The 22,050-nt window shown below is 35.6% G+C and overlaps 1 protein-coding gene and 2 pseudogenes across 1 annotated transcript; all 3 read left to right on the forward strand.

Annotated features, from left to right (window-relative positions):
• The first annotated feature begins 1,901 nt into the window (after positions 1-1,901).
• Positions 1,902-5,765, forward strand: LOC120179875 (annotated as a pseudogene).
• Positions 5,766-17,595: 11,830 nt separating this feature from the next.
• LOC120179876 lies at positions 17,596-18,266 on the forward strand (annotated as a pseudogene).
• A 1,742-nt stretch (positions 18,267-20,008) lies between these two features.
• On the forward strand, positions 20,009-20,725 carry LOC120179966 (ethylene-response factor C3-like). The gene has a single exon (XM_039185409.1). The coding sequence runs from the start codon at positions 20,009-20,011 to the stop codon at positions 20,669-20,671; it is 663 nt and encodes a 220-aa protein (XP_039041340.1). The 3' UTR covers positions 20,672-20,725.
• Positions 20,726-22,050: the final 1,325 nt, after the last annotated feature.

A 22,050-nucleotide genomic window follows, 5' to 3' on the forward strand; every position in this document is an offset into this window, starting at 1 on the left:
TCTCTGTTAAGGATTTTCTAGAGGATGTGAGAATTAGGTTTTCTTTTAAGCGTAAAGAAAAAAAAGTATCCTTTAATATTTATTTATATTATTTTCAAATTGATTTTTACACCTAACTTTTCAAAAAATAAGTTTTAATTACGTTAATGTTAAACCATCTCATTACACTAATTTAATAAATAAATTTAATTTATAATTATATTACTAGAAAAAGATTATCAATCAATTGATTTAATTAAGATGAGAGATTAAATTCTTTAAATAAGGTTAGAAAATTTAAATTTTAATATTTTTATCAATAGAATAAACTAAGCTGAGATGATCACCCTACTTTATGATACCTACTTTAAATTAATTTATTAATAAATTATCAATAATTATAAAAAATATTATCAGAAAAAGAGAAAGTAAAACGTGATCGTATGGTCAAAGACCCGATAGACTCCACCTCACTAAGATCACATGACACGTGGCAACTAGTCCCCCTCTAAGCTTAGCAACAGAGTGGAAGACACACGTGGCGAAAGAGGGCAACGCTAGCATCAAAACATCACGGGTGCATGTTTGTTGGGTCCCACGTACAACTACTTTGCTGCCCAGATCCGTCACGTGGTTCAACTCCCTCCCTCGTGTCATTTCCTACCCGACTTTCCCCGGTGATAACCAATTATAGGGCAGAACATTGTTTTTTTTAATCCTTTAATTAAAGTTCTCAAGGATCATTTAATTATACCGTGTTATTTTATTAAGTACTTAATTATTATGAACAACGGTGAGCTTCCTTCCATTACCTGTGTCATCCCGAATTTTTTGTATTGCTTCGCTACTATTTGTCTCTAGCTGGACTTGCTCAACTCCTAGTTTTCATGCGGTCTGTAGGCCCTCATATATCCCCAAAATTCTGCTTCCAGCGATGAGCATATTCCAATTCTTTTAGCATATCCTATTATCCATCTTCCTCTATGATCGCAAATTACTCCTCCGCATGCTGTTTCCCCTGAAGAGGTTTTTTGTATGCCATCAGTGTTCATTTTCACCCAGGGGCGTTTGGAGCCTGCCGTGTTTCCTTCCTTCTATTTCGATCTTGATCTCCCTGCATGGTTACAAGATTTCTGGAGTTGAGAACTTCATGGGTTATCCTTATACCTTTCTTAAGGGTTGATTCTCTTTCTATCGATTCAGAATCGAAAATGGTTTGGTTCCTTCATTGAACCCAAAGCTTCCACTAACTTTATCACGGGTACATTCTTGAAGAAGAAGATGTTGGTTCTCGAGATGCTTACTTTGTGGCCCTAGATGGAGCAAAAGCTTTGTAGGACATTTCTCATCACATTCCGAGCTGGAGCAAAAACTTTGTAGGACATTTCTCATCACATCTACTTCTGATAATAGAATTAGGTCATCAGCAAAAAAGAGCTAAGAGATACATGTATCGATCTTAGAGAGTTTTATCGATTTCCAAGATCCCTTCGGTGATCGTTTGGGCAAGTCTTTACATGCAAAGAATGAAAAGATAGGATGATAGCCACAGTGGCGGATGCACTAAACACCAATAAGGTTAATTGTATCTTATTATTTTAAAAAAGTGATTAAATTTAATTTAATGTGTTAAGGAAAAAAATAAAAAAATAAAAAATTTTGCATACCCATTATTTTTAAGAAAAAATTAAAATTTTAAACATCATTCTTAAATTTTAAAATTTGTTCATTTTGTCAAGTGGGGCTATTGCTGACTTGATCGATTGTTTCTTTATCTTGTAATCGAAGCTTGCCACATGGAATCGGGGATGGGATTGTCAGCTTTGTATTGCAAGGTTAAGAACTGATTTATGCATCGATCAAAACTTGATGGTATTCATCCAGTTATGAACCTTGTGGTATCCTAGAGAAATTGTCGGGAAATGGCTATAGGCGATACTTCACACGTACAAAGGATTTTGAAGGGATTTGCAATCGTCCTCAAGTCCGCCGCTTGTGAATGTTTTCTGATCGTTCTGCGGTTTGTTGATGCTTCCTTCTCTTACCTGCTGACGAGATTTGCGCGTTATTGTGGACTGCAATCGCCTTGCATTGTATGCTCTCGGCTTGATCATGTTTTCAGAAGTGAAGAACCCGGATATTATTGGAATCTGTATTGCAGCAAGCATAGATCAGAGATTTCATCGTTGATTGCCTGCAACATTCATGGGAAGCTGGTTGATGGTCGTTGTCTGTGTGAGAATTGTCTCTCATCACACATTGAGGATACCAAATCCAACTCATATATGCAGAGGGTTTCTTTAGGAAACTTGGGGACTGATCCTGCGGGTATTGGCTATTATGTATGTTTATGTTGTAATGAACCTTGGACTCCGGGAAAAAACGCCCAAGGACTACCCCCCATAAAATCACGTGGCATTTCTGTTGAAAAGCCAAACAATAATTTGCCATGTCGCTTAAGACGTCGAAGTGGTACGAAGAAGATAAAGGAGAAGTGTTCTGCACCAGCCGAGACTCGTTTTGGAAAAACTGGATTTGATCCTCCGTTTCATGATGGATACACTGAGCTGAAGATCACTTCTGAATCGGAGCATGAGATTCCATTTTCTGAAGACGAGGTTAGCAGTTGTATGGTTCCTGACGTGTACAAGAGTCAAAAAGAATATCTAGTTCACTCTGCCCCGGAAGCTCCATCTAAAAGACTCTGCAGCGATTTGGCTAAAAGGAAGCAGTCTGATGCGAGCGAGCACTATGATGTAAGATGTTTTCCTCCAGATGTTCTCAGCGACAATGATGTCTGTGACAGTAACGAGCAGCTGGCTGATCAGAGATCCAACCATTCGGTTTTGCCAGAGGTTATTTCTCTAGATGATATTCCCACATCATCCTGCCTTGAGAAAGTTGATAAGCCCAAGTCAGTCGATGTTAAAGAAAATTCTTATGAAACATCATCGAGAAAGTGTAAGTTATCTCCCTTTATCTATGTGTATATGTGTATATACGTGTTGGCCTTATATGGCTTAATATCTGAAATTTGTAGTGGCAGATGTTACTGAAGCAAGTAAAAATGAAAATATTTCTATCAACAAGGACAGAGCCCTGAAGTTGATAAGCAAATCATCTGGAGCGGATTTTGAAACTGATCGGTTTGTAGATGATATTGCTTTGGTACATCCTCGTGTTGTGTATACACCACCTGTCTGTGGTGTAGAACAAAGTGAACCTATGTTGGTTACGGGAGAACCTATGCCGACATATAATAATGGAGTTAACAAAGATCGGTCATTGCCAGTTCAGAATTCTTCTGCAGAAGGGATTCAATTATCATTTAACAATTGTCCCGAGTTGCAAGATAATAGCGACGACTTTGATGAGGAGACTAATGAATCCAATCCTTCTGGGGTCCAGAGTTTTGATAACTACTTTACGGAAACAAGTGAATTTGGTAGCCTTGGAGTTAACAAAGAACAGTCATTGCCAGCTCAGAATTCTTCTGAAGAAGGAATTCATTTACGAGGTCATAGCGATGATGACTTTGAGGCAACTGATGAATCCAATCCTTATGGGGTTCAGAGTTTTGATAACTACTTCACTCAAAGAAGTGATTTTGGCAGCCTCGAATCTTTGCATGAAAGCACTTTCAATGAAATTGAAGGTGAAGATCCAGTCGAAAGGCTGAAGCGGCAAAATGAGCATTATCGGAAGTGTGTGAATGACTTATACAAGGAATTGGAGGAAGAAAGAAACGCCTCTGCGATAGCTGCCAACCAGGCTATGGCTATGATTACAAGGTTGCAAGAAGAAAAGTCAGCACTCCAGATGGAGACCCTGCATTACCTAAGGATGATGGATGAGCAAGCGGATCACGATGGAGATGCCCTAGATAAAGCTAATGATCTTCTATCAGAAAAGGAGAAAGAAATACAAGATCTGGAAGCAGAGCTTGAATTTTACAGATTAAACATAACAGATGAAGCACTGATGGAGATTTTACCCGAGGCAAGCATCAACTTAACCAATAGACAGGCTTCTATGGAGAGTACGACTACATCTTCTGTAAAGGATGATAATCCTGTAGCCAAATCTGCATGGTCACAATTTGAAGAAGAGAGGTTGAACATCTATGAACGTCTGCGAGATTTGGAGATGAGAGTTATCAGGTTTGCTCATCACGTGACTTCACCACACATTTCTGATGGAGAATTCATTGATAAAGCAGCAAACGGAGACCAAAATCCGCTAGAGTTCATTGATTAAAAGGAAAAACATGCAAATCCTGAGGTGGAAAAAGCTTCATCAGTGTCTAATGGAAGCGTTCCTTCTCAGGAACGGTCAAGTACTTCGATAAGCAAAGATCAAGTGGTTAGTAAGGGAAACAATCATTCCGTTTCCAATGGACTGAAGGGTTCTGAGGATTGCAATGAAACTGATTTGGCCAGTCTTCAAAACGAAATTTCCGACCTTCATGAGAAGTTGGAAGCACTAGTGTCCGACTGTACATTTCTTGAGGATTGTGTAAAATCTCTTCAAGATGGAAATGAAGGACGGATTTTTATTCAAGGGATACTTCAGGAGTTAAGAGAATTGAGGAAACTTGGGTTAAGGAGTAGGAACATGTCTCTTTCATGAGGTTTATGTGTATCATTACAAGGTAAGCATGCTAACGACATAGGACCAATCTAAATTGATTCTTTTTTACTTGGCATATTAACATATAAACGTCTCTCCGAAGAAATTAGTCTCTTCTTGATGGAGATCCTGCACATCTGTTATAAATTTATTGCATGCCTTGACTGACTGCTGGTGGAAATTGCTATTATGCCTCTTGATGATTAACGATGCCTTGTGTTTGTTTCATGTAAATTGATTCCACTTCAAGCTGATCTTTTGTTTCCAGTTTCATAAAAAAAAAAAACCAATGCTGCGAGTTTTGTAGGATTAAGAATAGAAAATAGGAAGCAATGATAATAGGCATTTGAGAGATAAGCGGAAGTGTCTGCACAACTGCATCTATTTTACCATTAGTAAGAAAGTCCGGTTTTGCATTATCATCCAAATGTGCTTAAGCTGATCATAATATTTGCCATATTTGTTTGCAACTCCATTACCATGCTGTTGATCTCCTTAAGCATTTAATCCAATGCTATGTTGTTCCAACTCTATGATTTTTCTTGAATTACCCCATTTGACCGATATCCATGTCCGATGTATATCTAGACATTGATACTTGGATATGACCCTTAAAGCATCTTGGAAACTTGAACATACTCGTATCCAACACACACCCAAATCTGAGTAACTTATATTTAATGCCTTGCTCTACCTAGTTAATCAGGTTTTCTTTCTGTGACATCCTCAAGCTTTAGTCCTCTACTCTTGATTGACTGAATATGACATTAATATTTCAGATGCATCGACATTGAGGATAAAGTGGCCAGCATGAAGTTTGATTCAAAAGTTGCAGCATTGCAGGATCTCAGCTTACCACGAAGTGTTAAATACCCGGATCAGGTTTTACACACTTGCCACCTATGTTATCCCGACTCTTTATTTCGTTTAAAGTGTCCACATTCGACATTTGTGCGACACATATTCGAATATGGATGTCGAGGCTTGGACCTCCAATTATATGGGAACAAAAAAAGTTTGAAAAGTCGAGTATATCGTGTCGGATATATACTCGTATCTCTCTCTCTTAATTCCAAGTAACACTGCTAGGTGGGAGTAAAATTGTAAAAGTAATTTATTTTTCATTGCTTTGGCAAGGGTTACATTTGTGGTATTTTTTGAAGCACTGTGTGACTAGGTTTTAAAGTGGGTTATTTTTAGTCTCATTTTACTTCAATTTTTATAAATATTTATTTGTTTATTTATTTATTTTTTAGGTTTGTTCACACTTCATAGTAAGACAATCCTACTTCAACTGTAAATTTAAAACATCTCAATATACATAGTTTTTTTTTTATTTATTTTGAGTCACTTGGTGATTACCTTCTTTAGCTAAGAAGAGATCTTATTTTATTCAAAGTATAGAAGAATAGAAGTTCTTTTGTTTCATCTTTGATTCTGAATTGAATGAATAAAGAGATAAAGAAAGACAAAAACGAGAAATTCAAAGTAAGGAATAGGTTGGAAAAAGAAAATGGAAGAACAAAATATGCGTGGATTCATAAAATTCCAGTGGATAGGAACTAAAAAAAGATATTAAATAGTTCTGACGGTTCAGTAATCTTATCACTTCTATTCAGAGTTCTTAGTTATTTCGGAAGGTTGAATCTTAGCGATGGAATTGTTGAAAAGTCAACAAGTGTAGGCAACTTTTGGTAGGTTTTTTTGACAACAATATTTTCGGTGCAAGTGGTGCAAATGGCAGCTGAAATTGTTGAATATTTTGGATGGTAAAACTATGCAATTAGTCATTGAAATTTAGGGTACTTACAAATTAGTCCTTAAGTTTCAACTATAAATACCCTAGCTCATTTAGCTTCAAAATTATCCCAAAGCATTCTAGTTTTCTTCCAATACTAGAGAGAATTTAGAGAGTTTCTTGACAATTGTTTTCTCCTTGGTAGATCGAGAGAGGTTGTAATTCCTATTTTCTCATAGTGAAATTCTTCTACCGTTGCCTGTGGTTTTTACCCTATATTATTTAGGGGTTTTTCACGTAAATTTTGTGTCTCTTTTATCTTTAATTTTTATTTTCTCAAATTATCAGTTGCATTTTTTCTCTATCCGATAGCCGTCTTCCGCAACAATTGGTATCCGAGCCAGATTAGAGTGTGTAATATTTGCTTATTGTCTTTGTGGTTGCCACCAAAAGGTGGATCCTCCAACATAAGAAAGTAAGAAGGTATTACCCATTTTTTGAAGGTTCCAGAGAACTATTCACGATAGTGAAATAGTGGGAGCTATCCGTAAAAGAAGTTATGACAACGAAATTTGATATTGAAAAATTCAATGGGAGAAATTTCTCATTGTGGAAATTGAAGACGAACGCCATCATGAGGAAAGACGGTTGTCTAGCAGCTATCAGTGAAATGCCGGTGGATTTCACAGATGACAACAAATAGATAGAAATGGACGTGAATGCTATGACAAACTTTCATCTAGCATTAGTAGATGAAGTATTGTCAAGCATCGAGGAGAAAAAGACAGCTAAGGAGATATGAGATCATCTCACCAAACTGTACGAGGCCACATCGTTGCACAATAAAATTATCCTTAAGAGGAAATTGTACACTCTCCGGATGTCAGAATCTACTTCAGTGACGGAGCACTTAAATACACTGAACACTTTATTTTCTCAGCTTACATCCTTAAGCTGTAAAATAGGAGAACAAGAACATGCTGAACTTCTACTTCAAAGTCTACCGGATTCGTATGATCAACTCATCATCAACTTTACAAACAATAATGTCACCAGTCTAGTCTTCGATGAAGTTGCAGCTGCTGTTCTACAAGAAGAAAATCGGCGCAAGAACAAGGAAGATATACAAGTAAATCTGCAACAAGCAAAAGCGTTAACAACGATGAGAGGGAGATCAACAGAACGTGACCAAAGCAGCAGTCACAAACATGGTGATCAAAGTTGAGAAGCAAGAAGAATTTAAAGTGCTACAACTGTGGAAAGAAGGGTCACTTGAAAAAGGATTGTTGGAGTCTAAATAAAAACTCCAATCCACAAGGTAATACAGTAAACACTTCAGATGATGGAGATGCTCTATGCTGTGAAGCGTCAACCACCGTGGAATGCAAAAAAAGATTTATAGATATATGGCTCATTGATTCGGGAGCAACATATCACATGACCTCAAGAAGAGAATTGTTCCATCATTATGAACATGTCTCAGGAGGATCTGTGTATAGTTGCAATGATCATGCCTTAGAGATCATTGGCGTGGGAACCATCAAATTAAAGATGTACGATGGAACAATCAAAGTTGTTCGAGATGTGCGGCACGTGAAAGGCCTGAAGAAAAATTTATTATCCTACGGATTGTTGGATAATAATGCAAGCAAGATTGAAACACGTAAAGGAATCATGAAGGTGTTCCGTGAAGCGCTTGTGGTGCTGAAAGGCGAAAAGATAGCAACAAACTTGTACATGCTGAAGGGAGAGACTTTGCTAGAAGCAGAAGCCTCTATTGCCTCATGTAGTTCAGATTCTGCAATGTTATGGCATCAGAAACTTGGACACATGTCAGAACAAGGAATGAAAGTCCTTGTGGAGCAAAAGCTACTTCCAGGCTTAACAAAGGTATCACTTACTTTGTGTGAGCATTGCATAACAAGTAAGTAGCACTGGTTGAAATTCAATACGTCAAATTCTAGAGGCAAAAATGTTCTAGAATTAGTTCATTCTGACGTATGACAAGCACCAGTTACATCCTTAGGCGGAGCAAAATATTTTGTCTCATTTATTGATGACTACTCCAGGAGATGATGGGTATACCCTATTAAGAAGAAGTCAGATGTGTTTTCAACTTTCAAAAACTTCAAAGCGTGGGTGAAACTTGATTCTGGAAATAAGATCAAGTGTTTCAGAACAGATAATGGAGGAGAATACACAAGCAAAGAATTTGATGACTTTTGTAAGAAAGAAGGCATCAAAAGACAGTTCACAGTGGCGAACACTCCTCAACAAAATGGAGCGACAAAGCGGATGAACAGAACCTTGTTAGAAAGAACAAGAGCAATGTTGAGGGATGCAGACCTAGAAAAATCATTCTGGGCAGAAGCAGTCAATACCGCCTGTTATTTGGCAAATCGAGCTCCATCAACTGCAATAGAGCTAAAAACACCAATGGAGACGTGGACTGGTAAACCAGTTGATTATTCAAACCTCTATGTATTTGGAAGTATTGTGTACGTGATGTACAACTCCCAATAAATCTCAAAGCTGGATCCAAAATCCAGGAAATGTAAATTCTTGGGGTATGCTGATGGAGTAAAGGGGTATCATGTGTGGAATCTCACTTCCCGTAACGTGATCATCAGCAGGGATGTTATATTTGTAGAAGATAAACTACAAAGAAAAGAAGACGATGATAGTGTTGAAAAGTCAGAGAATACTCGAATACGTGTGGAAAAGGAGGTTGAACAAGGAGATTCTTTTGAAGCAGAACCAGCTCATGATGAACAAGAACCAGAAAGTTCTGAAGCTCCAACAACTCGTCAATCAGATCGTGTGAGAAGGCGTCCCAATTGGCACTCAGATTATGTTATAGAAGAAAATGTTGCATATTATCTTTTAACAGAGGACGGTGAGCCATCAACATATCAGGAGGCAATAAACAGCTCAGATGCTTCACTGTGGATGATGGCGATGCAAGAATAAATCGAAGCCCTTCATAAAATTAATACATGGGACCTTATGCCACTACCACAAGGAAGGAAGCCAATTGGTAACAAATGGGTCTTCAAAATCAAGTGAAATAGTGACGATCAAGTGGAGAGGTATCGTGCAAGACTAGTGGTCAAAGGGTGTGCTCAAAAAGAAGGTATTGATTTCAATGAAATTTTTTCTCCTGTGGTTCGACTAACAACAGTTTGAGTAGTCTTGGCAATGTGTGTTACATTAAACTTACATATAAAGCAACTAGATGTTAAAACAGCTTTTCTTCATGGAAATCTTGAAGAAGATATTTATATGCTCCAGCCTGAAGGTTTTGAAGAAGAAGAAAAGAAGAACTTGGTTTGCAGGTTGAACAAATCTTTGTACGGACTAAAGCAGGCGCCGAGGTGTTGGTATAAGAGATATAATTCCTTCATTATGTGCCTTGGATACAACAGACTTAATGCAGACCCTTGTGCTTATTTCAAGAGGTCTGGTGATAACGATTTTGTTATATTGTTGTTGTATGTGGATGACATGTTGGTTGCAGGACCCAACAAAGATCATATTGAAGAATTGAAGGCACAACTGGCTAGGGAATTTGAAATGAAGGACTTGGGATCAGCAAACAAGATTCTAGGGATGCAAATTCACCGAGACATAAGTAATAGGAAGATTTGGCTTTCACAAAAGAATTACTTGAAGAAGATCTTGTCACGATTCAACATGCAAGATTATAAGCCAATTTCTACCCCTCTTCCTATTAACTTCAAATTATCCTCCAGTATGAGTCATAACAGTGAAGAAGAGAGGATGGAGATGTCTCGAGTATCGTATGCATCGACAGTGGGAAGTTTAATGTTCGCTATGATATGCACAAGACCAGACATTGCACAAGCAGTGGGAGTGGTTAGTCGGTACATGGCGAATCCAGGCAAAGAGCATTGGAATGTAGTAAAGAGGATCCTGAGATACATCAAAGGGACCTCAAATGTTGCATTATGTTACAGAGGATCAAACTTACTAATCAATGGGTATGTAGATTCTGACTATGCAGGGGATTTGGATAAAAGCAAATCTATAAAAGGATATGTGTTCAAAGTTGTTGATGGAGCCGTAAGCTGGGTTTCTAAGTTGCAGTCAGTTGTGGCTACATCCACAACAGAAGCAAAATATGTGGCAGCTACACAAGCCAGTAAAGAAGCAATTTGGTTGAAGATGCTATTGGAGAAGCTTGGGCACAATCAAGAGTATGTCTATCTATTTTGTGACTGTTAAAGCGTCTTGCATCTAGCAAGGAATCCAATATTTCATTCAAGGACAAAGCACATACGAGTTCAGTACCATTTCATTCGTGAAAAGGTAGAAGAAGGGACGGTAGATATGCAGAAGATCCATACCAAAGACAACATAGCATATTTCATGATGAAGGCAATCAACGTTGATAAATTTACCTGGTGTCGATCCTCCTGTGGCCTGTCAGAAACGTAAGCAGCATGAAGGTACAAGGTAGAAAGAATGGTGTGAAGATATGATTGTTCCAATCAAATCTTCAAGTGGGAGATTGCTGAAAAGTCAACAAGTGTAGGCAACTTTCGGTGGGTTTTTTTGACAACAATATTTTCGGTGCAAGTGGTGCAAATGGCAGCTGAAATTGTTGAATATTTTGGATGGTAAAACTATGCAATTAATCATTGAAATTTAGGGTACTTACAAATTAGTCATTAAGCTTCAATACCCTAGCTCATTTAGCTTCAAAATTATCCCAAATCATTCTAGCTTTCTTCCAATACTAGAGAGAATTTAGAGAGTTTCTTGACAATTGTTTTCTCCTTGGTAGATCGAGAGAGGTTGTAATTCCTATTTTTCTCATAGTGAAATTCTTCTACCGTTGCTTGTGGTTTTTACCCTATATTATTTAGGGGTTTTCCACGTAAATTTTGTGTCTCTTTTATCTTCAATTTTTATTTTCTCAAATTATCAGTTGCATTTTTGCTCTATCCGATAGCCGTGTTCCGCAACAGGAATAATATAATTAAGTCAAAATTTATTGGATGATTGTATCATTATCCATTTCTTTATTTGTGTTTGATATCTCTGTTTGATCAGTTTTGATTAGAAATATTTTTTAAAGTGCACACGTATATATTAACAACATAAAATGATTAGGCACAAATAAACTCTCAGGGCAGAATCAATCAACAAAATAGTTAATTAGTGAAAGGAAATTTAGATTTTAGAGTATGCACTTGCCTACCCTGAGTATAGCCTACATCTGCCACGGTGTTTGATTATATTAGATTATAAGTTTGGATTATGTAAATTTATGTAAACCCTACCTTTTAATATATTAATAGTGTATTTATGTAAATTTAAATTTTAAACTTGATAAAATTAATGAAATAGTTAATTAGAACGTGACATTGTGATGAACTTGAAAAATAAAATTAATTAGTATGTATCAAATCTTAGCATGTCAAACGTATGCAAAATCCTCTTGGTTTGAATGTGTTTTTTCAACTAAGTTACGTACAAATGGTTCATGCACCTTGCCCCATTATTTCTTTTAAATTAAGGACCCAATATATATAATATATTAAATATTTAATGCTTTTGATTATTCAATTAAATAATTATTTTCGAACTGAATTAACCGATAACCGAAGTTTTAAAAAAAATGTTAACCGATTGAGCCTGAATCGGTTAACCGATTCGGTCAATTAATTCGGTTTACCCGAGTTATGAACACCCATACTTAATATATAAATAGACAAAATTACAAATACTAGTATTCAAAGCCTCAATTTGTATTATTTATGTTACGCTTACTGTTATTATTATTATTATTTAAATAATAGTTAATAAAAAATTAAAATTATTATTTAAGAATCGAATACAAGATCCAACGTAGATTAAACAATATTTTTAAGTTAAAAAAATTAGTCAAGAGATAATCATTATATGTTATTTTTAAATAATCTTTTTGGCGGAAAGTGCTTGATAGCTACCGTTCATGACCGAGCGTTGGTTGCCGGAGACAGTGACGGCGGCGGCGGACGTAAAGTTAAGACGAGAATGATGGTTAGTTAATTAAAAAGATGCAATGCATTGTGACTATGTAAGATAACCAACGGTTTTTGTCGGACCTAAACAATATGATGATTGTTTGAATATCACTTTCTTAATAAATTTTTTAGAATAAGTATGAATATTATATTTATTTATTTATTTATTTATATAGAAAATAAACTTTATAATATGTACGAATCAAATTAACTTAATAGTTAAAAAAACTGATATTATTCTTGTCGTAATCGGTTTTCGCCCGGGCACGAATTTTGTACTTACTTGGCGGGAAAAGTGACGTGAATAAATGATTTTTAAAATAATTTGGGAGTCGCCATTGACCTTTTGGGTTAGGTAGGTCGAATACCTAAAAATTATCTTTTAAAAGAGTTTTAAGAAAACATCAGTTAAAAGATGAACTGATCTGCGTTTATAACCAAAAATTCGTTCTTTTTAATAATAAAAAGGGATTCGTGGTCGGTTACGTTTAAGGAATGATTAGCACCCCTACAACACCCAAAATTGGTACTTTTTAATTATAAATTGTCTCTATTAAAAAATTTCAAAATATATTTAATTTATAATCCTATTATTTCGAAATTATATAAAAAATATTTATTTATTTAAAAATATCGGAAAATGACTTCTAGGTGCCTTAAGACAGTTCTTTTCTTTGATATTAATAAATATTAATTTACATAAAATTAAATAATATTTTTTTATAATATTTAATTTTAAAATACCAGAATAGGACATCCAGTTGTATTAAGACTGCCCTTTTCTTCGATATTGAAAAATAAATGTTAAAATAATTTATTTAAAATGACTATATAATAAAAATATTTAAATATATAAAAAATTAAAATAATAAAAATACAATTAGAACTATATATTTAAAAGCAATAAAATAAATAAAATAATTTAAAATTATTGACTAAATTATAGTAAATTAAAATTAAAAACCTAATTCAATATTAATCAAAAGAGAAAATCGCCTCAGTGACCAAAAATGCCTTATAATATACGATTTTAACCAACAGATTCCATGCATTCAGGTCCTCTACCAATATTATTAGCTCCCGAGGAATAGGTTGTCTGGCCTCTCTGCCTAAAAAGCCGGCATACACAAGTAGTAGAAGGCATACTCGGACAACATCGACGTCATCCATCCGAGTGAAACCAGCTTTCTTATTAAACAATTTCTTCAGGTCGTCGACGTGTAGGTTCGGCTTCTCCATTGACTCATCCGGAAAAACCCGGGATAACCATGATGGGCGGGCGATATGACGAGTGTATCGGCCTACATCATCGTGTCCGAATCGTAGACCAGTGATTAAGCAGAACTCCTTCCGCCCAAAACAAGTATACGCTGGTGGAAAATGAAACCATATCTCTTCCTCACCACGTTGTATACTGTCGGGTAGATTTGATGTCATGGTCTGAAGCCACAAATGGGTCAAATTAGCATCTCCACCCGGATGCTGTACTCTCAGCCATGGCCCGAAGCAGGTTTCCTCAAACAATTGTCTTTGTGCAGGTGAAAGCTTCGAAGCAATTGTAGTGGCTAGGCTAACTTTATTCCTTAATGTCAATGAAGCCGAAAAAAATTTCTACAAAAACAATAAACATACCAAGTTAGATATACCAAAAACTACACTGTGAAGATATACCAAAAACAATAAACATAAAAAGTAGTAGTTTATTCTTGAAACTAAAATTTGCAACACTGTTTTGTCTTTTGGTTGAAATGAAAATCGCAACGAGAGAATGACTGTCGCAACGAGAGAAATGAAAATCGCAACGAGAGAATCGCAACGCGAAATGAAAATCGCAATGCGATTTTGGTTTCGCGTTGCGATTCTCTCGTTGCGATTTTCATTTCGCGTTGCGATTCTCTCGTTGCGGTTTTCATTTTCTCGTTGCAGATAGTCATTTTCACGTTGCGATTTTCATTTATCTCGTTGCGACTCTTCTGCAAATTGAAACTTGAATGGATTGCATTACTTCAACCAAAAGACAGAACAAAGACAAAGACAAATACTAACTTGAAAATCGCAACGAGAGAATAGCAACGCGAAATGAAAATCGCAATAAGAGAATCGTAACGCGAAATGAAATCTAAGTGAAATGGTTAATCTATTATTGAAATGACCAGTAAACTTATCATCAGTTTCAATATGAAAAACCTACAATAATGCAAAAATTTCAAAATAAAAATAATTAAAAAAACTAACCCTCGGAGGTTGATTTTCCATTTCTGAATATTGTGAGGGATTTCTGACCGTGAATGGTTGTGAGGGATTTCGCCGGAGATGGGGACGGAAATCTTCGGATATGGGGACGGATTTCGCCGTAGAGAGTGAGAGATGGAGATGGGACTGAGTTATGATTTTAGGTTTTAGGTTATGAGTTGCGATTATGGGATTTTGTCTTAATATTCGTTTTTGTAATTTGAAAATAAAATACGCGTAGCGATTATAATGGCGCTTTAAAAATCGCGTTGCGATTTACGGATACGCGTTGCGATTTTACGTATTGTCGTTGCGATTTACGGATACGCGTTGCGATATACGGATACGCATTACGATTTACGGATACGCGTTGCGATTTACGGATACACGTTGCGATTTACGGATACGCGTTGCGATTTATGTGTTCGCGTTGCGATTTTCATATTCGCGTTGCGATTCTGTAAAATCGCAATGCGAATTTGTACTATCGCATTGCGATTTTAAAGAATCGCGTTGCGATTTTGGAAACTGATTTGCGATTCTGGGGATCGCGTTGCGATTTTTATTTCGCGTTGCGATTTTGTTGGTCATTTTGGCAAATCCAAAAAAAGTTGGTTAAAATCGTATATTATAAGACATTTTTGGTCACTGAGGCGATTTTCTCTAATCAAAATTATAGAGATTAAACATGCTATTTTCTTATTTATTAATTTAGTGACTAAAATAAACTTATCTAAAATTCGAAATATCAGATTAAAATAAATTAAAAATATAAACTCAGGATTAAAATATTACTTATTAAAATTAAGGGATTAAATCTGTTATTTACCCTATATACATTATTTTAATAAAAAGGACTAAAATAAATAAAATTAAAAATAAATATCTGAATTAAAAGGATTATAAACTCGATTTAGTGACTAAAATGTAAAGTTTATAAACTAGGATGACTGCATAAAGGATTTAACTATTAATAATTACACAAATAGCCCTCCCCGAAACGACGTCGTTCGGGAAGGGCTATTTAAAGCCAGAAACGGCTGGCCCTTCGGGCCAGCTCTCTCATTCTCCATTTTTCATTCTCTCTCTAACTGAGAGAGAATGAAAAATCTCTCCCTTCTCTCTAGCTTCCCTCACTGGAGGGAAGCCGGTCACCGGACGACAACCGTCTGCCGCCGTGACCCTCACTGGAGGGAAGCCAGAAACGGTTCCGGTGCTCTTTTCTCCTAAATAGTTCCCGATCGGAGCAAATCTAAAAAAATACCTTCGGTTTTCGAAGGTTTTGGTGAAGTTTGAAGAGGTCCGGTGGCTTCCTCGGTAAGCTTCTTTCCTTTCTTTTCGTTTCTGTTTTGGTTTACTGCGGATTGTGGGTTATTGTTCTTCGTTTTTGTTCTCTGTTTTTGCTAGTCTCTCTCCGTTCTCCCTCCTTTTTTTTCCCGCAGATGGGGTGATGGCTTTATAGCCATCACCGGTGTGGCCATCGGACCGGGTAAAAGAATACCCTTCGGTGAGTCACCGGACTCCCAGTGGTGACTCACCCCTTAGCCATAACGTGGACGGCTGGCATTGGAGCTTCTGGAGCCTTCGGTTGGGGCGTGGCAGTGGCTGGAGCAACGTGGAGCGGCGGCAGCTGGTATAGTCCCTAGGGTATCATAACCCTAGGGTTTCGTCTGGCGCCATCTGGACCGTTGGATCTTGCCAGATCCAACAGTGGCAAGCTGAGGCGGCTGGGAGAAGAGGGAAACCCTAATCTGGTTTAGGGTTTCCATTGGCTTCTGGATTTGGGCCACCGTTTGTAATTGGGCCTCCATTTTGGGTTTTGTAATCTGGGCCTGGTTGTAATAATAATATTAATAATAAAAATATATAATAAATAATATAATAATAATAATAAAACCGGGATAAAAATTTAGTATCTACAATTCTCATAAGTTTCGGGTTCAAACGTTAATGACCGCAACAAGAATAATTGAACATTCATTATCAAATGATTAAAAATATTTAGAACATATACTATTTTATAATCACTTTTATTTAATAAAAAAATTTATTATATATATAAATTTTTATCTATGTGCAGCACGACAAGTGAGTTTTAATTTGATACGATCATATATATATATAATTTTAATTTAATTATATACATTTATAAAAAGTAAACTACTCATATAATGTTTCATATAAAATAAATATAACAATTTATGTATGAAATAAATAAACATAAAACGATAATATATCAATAAACATAAAAAATACAATTGCATTATGACTTTATTATTAAAAAAAATCATTTAAAATTAATCAAATTTAGTATGAACTAACTTATCTCAGTAGTTATAGAGGTCACGGATTCGAGCACTAGCAACTGCAGCAGGGTGATCGAGCAGGCATTGTCAAATGGTTGAGAGTATTTAGAACATATACTACTTTATAAATCATCTTAGTTTAATAAAAAAATCAAATTTAATAAATAAGAAAATTTTACTAATTCTAATCCAAATATTACTAAAATTATGATTTTTATTAAAATGTCACCTTAAAAATTACTTTTGAGAATAATATTCATTTAAAATTATTTTTAAAATCGATATTTACTTTATGTCGCATAAAATATAAAACATGTATTTAAATATACTTTTATAAGTCATATTCTCAACCTAATATCATAAGAATTTGATTACATGTCAAATTAAGAAAATGTCAATTTTAAATTAATCTGCAATACATGTTATTTTAAAATTTATTTTTTTAAGGTAATATTTAGGAAACCTTAAAATTACATTGATACATATGCATAAGAAATTATGTATTTTTTTTACCTTTTGTTTTTAACCACACCGCCGTACGTCATTTCTGGTTATTAATTTTGTGTGTGTGTGTGTTTAAAGAAATCCTTCTCACCATAAATTTAAATATTTGTTCTTTTATTGGGGATTTTGGTATATATAAAGCGATTGGTTCTTCAAAGCTCAAACATTTACAGACATGACAAACTCAACGAAGGAGTCTTGTTTCCTTCAATATTATTCAAACACATCGTTTGGACGGCCTTTGCAGTCGCATTCGCCGGAGACTTTTTCCGGTGGCTGGGATGAACTTCTTCTCAACTTCAATGACTCTGAAGAAATGGTTTGGGTGGATATGACGGCGGCCTCAGATCAGTCCAAGAACTCCATCAACGGCGTAAAGAAGGATAATCCCACATCGGATACTGCTAAACACGGAGAATCATCGAAGAAAAAGAAAGGTTGGATAGGTGTAAGGAAGCGTCCATGGGGAAATACGCCGCCGAGATCAGAGATTCGACGAGAAACGGAGTTAGGGTTTGGCTCTGAACATTCGACAGTGCTGAAGCATCCGCTTTAGCTTACGACCAGGCCGCGCTTTCGACGAGAGGTTCATCGGCGCCGCTCAATTTCCCGATACACGTCGTCAGGGAATCTCTTTGGGACGTCAAGTGCCGATGCGTCGACGGTTGCTCGCCGTTGGTGGAGCTGAAGAAGAGACACAGCTTGAGGACAAGATCCAAGAACAAGAAGAAGATCGTCGGCAAAATGAACGAGGTTTCATGGGAGACAAGACAACGACAGAACTTGGTTGTGTTGGAAGATCTAGGAACTGATTACTTGGAACAACTTCTAAGTTGTTCATGTTGAAATTCCAAGAATCTGAAAAACAATAGGAATGTTATAATGAATAAATTTTAAAATTACATATAAATTTTGATTCCAAAATCCAAAAATTATGACGCTATTTAAAACTTAATTTAGTTAATTATATTCATTAAATTTTAATGCAATTCATACTTGTGCAATATAAAACAATAATTAGAATCTTTTATTGATGTTACATATGATTGGGATTCAAACCTTGTCCATGTAATCCTTCTCTCTACTTGTAATAGTTGAATATTTTCAGGTAAAATACAGCAGAGATCATTAAATTATATTAAAAAGATTGTTTTAGTCTTTAAACTTTTAAAATTTATAAATTATTTAATTTTTTTGACACGATTAAAAAGTAGCATCCCTTCAGAATTTCTTTAGTCATTGATAACACGCACACACACACAAAAATGTGACTAATTGAATCTAAGATTTTTTTAAAAAAAATGTTTCCTTTAGACACTAAAACTACTTGATAAATGTAATTATAAACTTTTATTAAATAATTATTAAATACTCAAACTATCATAATAGTCATTAAATTTTATCAAAAAATTACGATTATTAAATTTTAAAGCAACAAATGGTTGACCACGAAGTATGTATTATTCTCATAGAATATGATCAAATTTGAGAAGGTATCTAAACCCTAAGAAAATAATATTTTATATTTAATTTTGTGAGTTTTAAGAGTTTTTTAAAAAATTTGATTGACAAAATAATAAAGGACGATGAGACAATTTTATTAGTGTATAAGATGATAACAAAGGATATCAAAGAATAATTGTTTCCGGGATAGATAAAAATAATTGAAAAACTCTTAACATTGATATCAACGATGATGTGAAATAAAAAAAATATTTTTTTAATTTTCATATCAACATATTTTCAACACCAAACTAAGTTAATAGATTAGCGTGTCAATATTTACATTAAAGCTAAAAATCAAAGTTTAATATTAAAATTGAACATATTAAGTAGTCTCATAGATAAAAGAGAATGTTCTTCTCTCCAGACGAAATTAAAATTTTATTTTAAGGGTGAACTTGAACTTTTAAAATTCTAGAGGAGATAATTTTAACTTATAAAATTTCAGGGGACAAAAATATATTTTCAATAAAAATATAAAAAAAAATCTAAAATATATTATAATTTTAAATTTTTAGGAGGCGCGACTGCCTCTACCCCTCGATCCATCAATGTTGTTATTTCTAGAGGTGATTGGTTCTTGGTTAATGTGTGTGTATTATTAATGAGTTAAGAAAGTTTTGAATAAATACTATATTGTAATCGCCCCAAATTATTTTAAGAAAGAATTTAATCTTAAAATTAAAACATTTTAGAATTATATTAAAATTAATATAAACAGTAAAATTTAATAAAATTTGGAGTAGTATATCATAGAAAAAGAACAAGGATACAATCCAACAGAAAACTATGAAATCGACCAAAATCCAAAACCAGGAAGGCTAAGAACAAGGAGGCAAAACCCTAATCCTCGCTGAATGTACATAAAAATTACTGTGTAATTCTATTTTTAACCCCCGCCGCCGTACGTCATCTCTGGATCTCCAGTTAATTGAATATTTCATCTACGGTTTTTTTAGACATTTTGATCATTAGTTCTTGTATTATTATAAAGAGTTTGGTACTTCAAAGAGCAAGCCTTGTTGGATCGAATCATAGGTTATATTATCAATATCTGTTCCAAAATTTACAACAGAACCACCTCAATGGACAAGTCTTGTCTCTTTCAACATTATTCAAAGTCAACTGTTTCCGGCATCTCGCCTGAATCATCGTTTGGATCGGCGCCTCCGGAGACATATTCCGGTTCCTGGGAGGAGTTTCTTCGCAACTTCAATGACTATGAAGAAATGGTTTCTGTGAATATGGCGGCGGCGGCCTCAGATCAGTCGAAAATCTCCATTAACGGCGCAAGGGAATATAATGTTGGATCGGGTGTTGCTAAACATGAAGAATTACCCAAGAAGGGAAAATGTTATATAGGTGTAAGGAAGCGGCCATGGGGAAAATACGCGGCTGAGATTAGGGATTCAACTAGACATGGTCTTAGGGTTTGGCTTGGAACATTCGACACCGCCGAAAAAGCCGCTTTAGCTTACGATCAGGCCGCGCTTTCGACGAGAGGCTCGTCGGCGACCCTCAATTTCCCGATTGACGTCGTCACGGAATCGCTCCGTGACATCAGATACCGATGCGACGACGGTTGCTCGCCGATAGAGGCGCTGAAGAAGAGGCTCAGCTCGAGGACAAAATCTAAGAACACGAGGACCAGCAGCGAACGAAACAAGGTACGAGAACAAAAGAACTTGGTCGTGTTGGAAGATTTAGGAACTGATTACTTGGAACAACTTCTAAGTTGTTCTTGCTGAAACTTACTGATGAGGAAATTGAACACTAAATAAGCATAAAACCGATCCAAGAATTTGAAGGGGGAAAAACAAATATGAACGTTATATTCACTTGTATTTCAAGCGTTATGAAAAGGATAACGAGGCTGTTCGTGCTGGTTGTGTGGTGATTGATTGTGGAAAAAATTCAATTTTCTCTGGAGGTGTATTTGCAGATTGGTTATAGATTTGATAAATAAAGAAGAGTAGTGTCCGGTGAATCCATGCAGTTTTGTCCGGGGATGGGACTCTAAGTAATAAGCAGTGGGTCGTTAAGGTAAGTGTCAAGGAACCCTGTTGTTGGGAATTGCTGATCCAAGGAAGTGGTCCTCCACGTTGCTCGTAATTGTCTATGAGTTGCTTTAACTGATGCATTATGTGTGACTGGAGGTGAAATCTAATGTCCAACCATCAAGTTTGAATTGGGTAGTTGGTGGATTTGGAAAGTGCTGGTGGAACGTTGTATGGGAGTGTAGCTGGTGAGAGTAATGGAGCTGTTTTAATATGGATTTTTAGCCGCATGTTGGGGGGTGTTTGCATTTGCAGCTGGGCCATGTTTTGAATCGGAGCAGTTTAATTCAAGATTTTTGGGCAGATTTGTTGATCTTTGACGTGGTAGTTGTATTGAATCGGAGCAGTTTTTAGCCGTATCGGGCCCCTTGGTTTGATGATTCTGTAGGAGCATCATCGATCAGTATTGGTTGGGGTCTAGAGATGGGTAAAGGAGAGGATGCATGCAGATCGAAGGAAGAGGCATGGTATGTTTGAGCTCAGGCAGTCGGATTTGCTGCAGATTGTGATAGTTCCATTTTTATGGACTGTGGTTTTGGTTCCTTATCTGGTTATTAGAAGGGTCGTTTCATCGTATCAACGCTGTGATAGTCTGTCTTATGGCGGGGTTGTATAGTGCAGTGTTGTTATCATCCCATGTCAATGGCTTGTGGTGTTTTAGGAGAGCGATATAAGGGTGTATTCCTATGTTGTTTTCTTGCTGTGATCTTTTCTAGTGTTGTAGTATTTTCACCTAGTTAGGGTACTCTTTTCCTCCGTTTAAGTTTAAAGAGAATTTTAATAAAATTTTTATCTTAGGTTTCATATTTCGAATAAAAATTATATTGCCGAGAAAAAAAATATTCACTTGTATTACAACTATTAATTTCAAAACTGTAAAATGTTTATCATGTAATGTGATAAATAGACTTTGAATTTTACAAGTATGAAATTTTAATTTTAATTTTTTTGGGTAAATAAACTAAATTAAAATTATATGAAAATATATGATATTATCAAATGATTCATAATAAAGTAAAGTCGAAGAAGTTTGTACCATGCCTACATGTGCACCATTTGCATTCGTTTCC

This window comes from Hibiscus syriacus, unplaced genomic scaffold (genome assembly GCF_006381635.1).
Source record: "Hibiscus syriacus cultivar Baekdansim isolate YM2019G1 unplaced genomic scaffold, ASM638163v2 tig00112471_pilon, whole genome shotgun sequence".
NCBI lineage: Eukaryota > Viridiplantae > Streptophyta > Magnoliopsida > Malvales > Malvaceae > Hibiscus > Hibiscus syriacus.